General features: G+C 36.1%; 1 protein-coding gene across 4 annotated transcripts in view; it reads right to left on the bottom strand.

The window, feature by feature from the left end:
• Positions 1 to 6,219: 6,219 nt before the first annotated feature.
• LOC119595835 overlaps positions 6,220 to 7,500 on the bottom strand; it is a 77,223-nt gene continuing 75,942 nt past the window's right edge. For all 4 annotated transcript variants that reach the window (XM_037945023.1, XM_037945019.1, XM_037945021.1 and 1 more), the window contains one exon: positions 6,220 to 7,500. This exon is cut by the window's right edge and continues 20 nt beyond it. In XM_037945023.1, the coding sequence (XP_037800951.1) occupies positions 7,309 to 7,500 (192 nt within the window). In that variant the 3' untranslated portion in view covers positions 6,220 to 7,308.

Here is a 7,500-nt window from a genome sequence, read left to right as displayed (position 1 = left end):
GACTGTATGTAGAGCTGAAAATTTTCTCTACATAATAAGAAAAACACTTCACTTCCGGATCGGGAACACCTGTATAGTCATTTTAATGAATCTTTAGTGTCTGCAAATGGAAACTTACTTATCTTTGTAATCAGTGCTGGGTTTTTCACGTAACTAGCACATGCAGTTTCCCCAAACAAGTGAATATGTCAAAACCACTTACTCGTTGTAAGCGATGATAAAGAATTCTCTAAATTTGAAGTGTTCGGGATTAGATTTTTTATTGCAGAATGAAATCAACATTTGGCAGATATTCAATGCCTTTTGAATTAATCTTACCGGAGTCTTTCTGGCGATTTAGAGGCAAGGGTCGTGAAATTCTTACGATTTCTTACGAATCCTTTTGCATGTTTTCAAGATTCTACGACTGTGAACCATATATTCATAATTGCAATACAAAGTGACTTCATAGGTTTGAAACTGTATGTATTAGATTAGTATAATATCAATAAGATTATGGCAATAAAAAATGAGTCATTTCATCATAGCCATTTACAGGATTTCAGATAAAAGTTCGAGGACACCACTACACCTACTTTAACAAAAATCATGTGTGTGTGTTGTGTGTGTGTGTGTGTGTGTGTGTGTGTGTGTGTGTGTGTGTGTGAATATATGTGTGTGTGTGTATATATATATATGTTATATATATATATATATATATATATATATATATATATATATATATATGCATATATGTATATGTATATATATACATATATACACACACAAATGTATATGTATACATATACATGTATACATATATACATATATATGTATACATGTGTGTGTATGCACACACAAACACACACACACATACATACATACATACATACATACATACACACACACACACATACACACACACACACACACACACACATGGAACAAAATTATATGAACCTGCGCTCTCTGGATGTGGTATCTTTTCAGTATTGAACAACTGGGAAATTTTCATTCCTTCGTCTTATATATTTGGGTGCGTCCTATTCGAATAGTATGGTGCAATTTGAATTCCGGTAGGTTTTTCCGACTAATTAAGAGAAAATGATGAATAAAGATAATGGCAATGATAATGACGTAGCAACAATAGTATATAAAGGATTATAATGGTAGTAATAATGATCATAATATAAAGAATATTTACAAAATTATACACTACTATATCATTGATTTTGATTTTAACGATAGTAATAGTGATATACTTACAATCAATCATAATATGTATAGTGACAGTAGATGATAACATGACTAATAAGATCAATAATAATTATAATAAGGTGTGCAATAATTGTGTCATAACTGTAAAGTGTTTACTCGATTTGCAGTTTTTCTTGCGAATAATAGAGGCGTTTAATATTTCAAAGGCAAAGCTGCATTGCAGTGTTGCCCGTGGACAACGCGGGTCGCATGCATCGGAAAGTGAATGAGTGAATTTATTGGTTGGATAAACGCAAGTGTGGAAGAATAATGGAACTGGTCGAGCAGGTACATTACTTGTATACTCAAAATAGTTTCATGCATCTCTTGAGGAACAAAATGACATGAACCTGAGCTATTTGGATGTGGGATCTTTTTAGCATTGAACAGCTGGGAAATCCCTTCGTCTAGTTTGTATTTTATCTCATTGATCTTAAAGATTTATATGACCTCCGACGCAGGACGACGCCAGTTCTCAGATTCTGGCCCACAAACTTGTGATTTTGTGGATTGCTGGAGCATCCAAGTTTATTAAATGGAAAGATGCAAGTGCCACCTGTCGAAACGTTCTATAACAAGGTTATGTTGAAGGCAGTGGTCACAAGTGACTTAATTTAGTTCATTGTGATCTTGAAATGTTAGTGAATAGGGTCGTTTGCCTTTTCCACGGAATTGTGGGGTGGCTTTAGCGATCAATAATAATTTACTCAGGCTTAAAGGCAACATTGAACATAAGGTGGTTAGCACCCATGGCTGGTACTGAGAGTATAAAGGCATAGACGGATAACTTACTACTTCTTTGACCAACCCTTTGGCTGTTGAATGTTCTAATCAACCGATTTGTGCCTAGGCGACTTCCCTACGACACCTGGTTTGATATCAGCGATTGTCTATCCGTTGAAGGAAATCGAGGGGTTATTCCTTGCCAAGGGAAAAGGGTAGCTGTGACTGAACCTGACTTTCGATAGTATTGAATAATTGAACAAACTGTTTGTGAATGAATGCTGTCTGGCTTTTATGACTTTTAGAGAAATTTCCAGGGTGAGTGCGTCCGCAGCGATTCGCTAGCTCGAAAAATAATTACCTCACATCTAAAAGTAAATGAAAAAAAAAGAGCATAATGTATACCATACTCACTTGTTACACCTAATATCAAAATCATAAGAACGGATTATTAACTTATTAACTTTAAGCTTTTCCTTTTAGCGACCAATAACGACTCGTTTCTAGGCTGTTAAATGTTTACATACACAATTTTCACTTCTTTATGCCGTATTTTCCTCTTGAACTTAGTATTATAATCATTGTCACTTGCATAATGCCCGTTGTGATAAAATAATCGTAAGGAGCGTTATTGTGATTATGGGGCAAAGGAAGTTGTTGTAAGTCTGTGATATATACCATGACTGTGTGTGTGTGGTATATGTCTGAGAGAGAGAGAGAGAGAGAGAGAGAGAGAGAGAGAGAGAGAGAGAGAGAGAGAGAGAGAGAGAGAGAGAGAGAGAGAGAGAGAGAGAGAGACAGAAAGATACCGCCGCGATGGTCCAGTGGTTAGAGCACTCCGATCCTCATGGTCCAGAGTTCAATTCCCCGTCACGGTAGTCGTAAAAATGCCTGCGATCTGACTGCTCGCTCGAGCCCTCTCTCACGACGGGGAAACGACATATCACATTGAGAAATAAAAAACGCAGATGTCGTAGGGGAAGTCGCCTCCGTGGCACAGGTGTTAAGCGCGCCGAAACGCGCTGATTTCCTACATTGGAATAAATGGCTGTTGGAAAAAAATAACTGCCGCGATGGTCCGGTGGATTGGGCACTGGACTCGCTCCCGAGTTCAATTCCCCGACACGGCAGTTGTAAAAAATGCCTGCGCTCCGAACCTGATCTCACGGCGAGAAAACGCCATATCGCCTTGAGAAATCAAACACTGGTGTCGTAGGGGAAGTCACCGCCGTGGCATAAGTGGTAGCGCGCTTAACCGTGGTTGATTAGGAAGGGCATGCAATACGGTAAGGGTGGTGGTGCCAAATGACCTATCAGTAATAAATTGGGAGAGGTCTAGATCCTGCAATGGAATAAATGGCTGCTGAACAAACAAACAGAGAGAGAGAGAGAGAGAGAGAGAGAGAGAGAGAGAGAGAGAGAGAGAGAGAGAGAGAGAGAGAGAGAGAGAGAGAGAGAGAGAGAGAGAGTGAGAGGGAGAGAGAGAGAGGGAGAGGGAGAGGGAGAGAGAATATGAGAGAGAAGGGGGGAGGAAGAGGTTAATACTTAATGGCTAAAACAAATAGGAAGAGAAGAAGAGATGGAAAAGGAAAAGGGGAGAGAAAAAGACCATGCAAAATTAGTTGGCCCGAGAGCTGAGGTCCAAGGCTGGGATGATCCCCTCCATTGGGCCTCAGTGTCCATATCCTAAGCCTCCCCCATGACAACAATGAGCAAGGAATTGGGGGGTGTACATGACTGTTCAACCTTCCAAAAACTATTGATTCATAAATATTCTGTTTACTACGAATATGTATTTGCCACTTGGCGGATCACCTTATCAGAGAGGGTACAGAAACTCCTCTCTGTAACTGTATCATTATTTTTATTAATCAGATATACTTAGATTTCATCAAAGTACATGAACAGGCAGGTTGGATTGTGGGTGAGTTAGACTTCACCCCGTGCAGCTGCTACCTTGTAGAAAATTGAATTTCCTCTCTTATGTGAAACTGATGATGTTTTTCGGTTAAGGTATAATATTGCTTTAATAGAATTTGTTTTTAAATATCAACTGCAAAAATAAATTATCAATACATGTTAATAATGAAGTAACTGCTACACTTTTTATTTAAATGTCCATGCAGTATAAAGTTTGCTATGAAAATTATAGTATTAAAACAGCATACAATATGTACAATACTATCAAAAGGGAAAAATCTTCCTTCAAACAAAGGAAAAATAACAAAATGAAATATTCTTCTTTATAAAAAAACATTTATTAAAACAATATACTAAATAATATACATTCAAAATTTAAAAAAAATGAAAAAAAAAAAAAAAAAAAAAAAAAATGAACAGGAGAGAGAGAGAACCATGAATAATATGAAAAAAATATGAGTATTACACATCACAACATTAAAAAGCATCTGCCTTTAAAACTGTATATACCACGGAACATATAACCTTGGTATATACACATAAAAGTGTCATAAGCAGCTGATATCATGTTACCATTCAGGATTTTATGACATGAAATGAAACATTGTTGCAATTCCTTTAATTTATAATAATTTCTTATTAGATTCTGTGTTTCCAGATTTTGTAAGCTAACAATGTAAACAATTCCTTCGAATTTTCTGGAAGTACCAGCTGCACAGAATATAAGAATGCCTTTTTCATAGCATCTCTCAGCCTGTTTCTGCAGTCTTTTATTCACAAAACTAATGGAAAATATGTATTTTTTGTTTGCAATGACACATTCAATAATCCTAAAAGTACTGGACAAAATTTGTCACACCCATTCTATACGCACAAGAGAGAGAGTGTGTGTGTGTGTGTGTGTGTGTGTGTGTGTGTGTGTGTGTGTGTGTGTGTGTTGTGTGTGTGTGTGTGTGTGCGTGCGTGTGTGCGTGTGTGAAAGAAATGTACAGAAGAGAGACAAAGAAGGGAGAAATGGTAAGAGAAAAGTAGAAAAGAGTTTTAACAAGATGAGTAGAGAGATAAGCATACACATTCATACATAAATTACGTGAATATGTGTCTATATCAATTATAAGACTTTGTTGTCTGATTGTGCCTTTCACAATAAAATTAAGGATGACTAGCAAAAAGGAAGATGAAAGACATGTGAATGTCATTGAAAAAAAATACACAAATACTATCTCTTACTCTACATTATAGTTCTTATGAAGCTAAAATCTATCTTTCTAAGATGGTACATTCAAAATTATCACTCTCTCTTAATAAAACACCAAAGTCTGAACTAATTTCATGCCACTATATAGTTATCACAGTAGTATTATATTCTTGACGATCTTCTTTTACTGTAAAATTCAACTTGATTGTTACCATGTTATGTAAACAATTCAACAGATGCCAAAAGCCTTTTTTTTATATTCATCAAATGACAACAGATCTATTAATCCTACTTAAAGTTGAGTCATCTTTACTTCTTTATATTCTTTTCCATGCAGTCAGACTCCATTTTACATGAAAAAATAGTGCAACACGGCACAGACTAGATTATTAGTAGTAATAAAAATATTGTTTTATCACCCCAAAGTTATACAACATTTCCTGAATTAATTAATATAACTGATCATAATGATTTCGTTCATTATTAGAAACTCTAAACAGTTGGTATAAAACATGAAATGAAATATTTTTTATTTATTTCAACCTAATTCTCCAGAGAAAAAATTGTATTTTATGTGGCAGTGTTCACAACAAGAATACCTAAAATATATTGGTTATCCATCATTATTGCTTTTTAGGCATCTTTGGCTGGCCTAAAGACTGGACTATATACACAAAAAAAGCTTATGATAGATCATTGGTATTAGTAATATGCAATGAATGATCGATTTGTCCACAAACTAAATAAATACTTTGCATGATGAAACATCCATGCATGTGGGTATAATCTATTACTTTTGGTGCAATGCAACATTTTCATATTTCACATGACTAGCCTGGTATATGGCAATGAGATCTAACTCACTCACTCACTCACTCACTCACTCTCTCTCTCTCTCTCTCTCTCTCTCTCTCTCTCTCTCTCTCTCTCTCTCTCTCTCTCTTTTTCCTTCTCTTTCTCTCTTTCCTTCTCTTTCTCTTTTTCCTTTCTTTCTCTCTTCTTTCTTTCTCGCTTTCCTTTTCTTTCTCTCTTTCCTTTTCCTTCTTTCTCACTTTCTTTCCTTTTCCTTCTTTCTCTTCCTTTTCTTTCTCTCTCTTACTCTCTTACTCACTCACTCACTCACTCACTCACTCACTCACTCACTCACTCACTCACTCACTCACTCACTCACTCACTCACTCACTCACTCTCACTCTCACTCTCTCTCTCTCTCTCCTTTTTTAAAAATTTTCTTTCCCGACAAGAAGCAATGGCCAAGGACTCTAACACCCAGAACAATCTCCAGGAGACTGCTGCCTCGGGATTTCCCTCTTTACTTTTCATAAAACTCCCACATTTCCGTGTACATGCCAATCATCCCATACCTAAATATCCTATAATCAACTGATACACCATCAAGCAGTTTTAGTGACTACCGTGATTCCCTGTGCTTGTTATCCTTACTCATTCACTCACACTCTCTCTCATCAACATTGTACTGTAATCTATCCAATCATATTACCATTAATTATCTTTGTGTTGTCTGAATATAGAACACTGCTTAAGTGTAACAAAACATTTAATGCAGTATTTATTAGAAATATGAAAACCTTGCATCAACACATTATCAAGCGACGCAGAACATTACACTTATTCGTTTTACATTAATGCTAATAGATCTTTCATACAAATCGCTTTTTGGTAAAATATATGTACTAGGTAAAACCTATAACAGGAACTATGATTCTGTTAAGAAGACAAAGGAAAAACTTGTGTTAATTACATGAGCTTTTAGCAATCAATATTAAGAATTGAATTAATTTAACTTGAACACACGAGTTGTACTCAATTAGAAAAGAGTAGTGTTTTCATCACATCCACTGAAACCTTTTTGTTCTCATGGGAGCTTACTTTCCTGCATATCCATTGGATTTCATCTTAGTTGCAACAATTTATTTTTTACATAGAGTTCTTTCAATAGGTATACCATCCTTTGTTTCTCATTATACCTACGAAATGTAACTATAAAAACGAAATTGGTATTAATCCTTATACCGATGGAAATGCCCCACAAATGATATTTTGGCAGATAAAAATCCAGGTACGACTCTTACAATGTTCCGTTAACTGTGACCAAACCACCGTGACTTTATGCCATTAGAAGTATAATCATGCCAGATGTCCTTGCACATTTCCCAATTACATTCTGTGAATTAAGCACTATAACATAATTAAGTACTTCATCTCACAGTTCACAATGCGAAAACCAAGCAAGCTAATGATGGTCCAAAAATCAGCCAGAAAGTTGAAGTAATCATGTGACCACTGTCGCTGACAACGTTGCAGTATGACCAGTTGCATGAGCACACGTGTCGAGTGAGCACAATCGTCTTGTAGGTTTCACAGGAGTTGGTTATGATTGTGCTGTTTGTTGCACAGTTACG

Source organism: Penaeus monodon, chromosome 36, assembly GCF_015228065.2.
Source record: "Penaeus monodon isolate SGIC_2016 chromosome 36, NSTDA_Pmon_1, whole genome shotgun sequence".
Classification (NCBI taxonomy): Eukaryota; Metazoa; Arthropoda; class Malacostraca; order Decapoda; family Penaeidae; genus Penaeus; species Penaeus monodon.
This window is presented reverse-complemented; position numbering and strand designations above follow the sequence as displayed.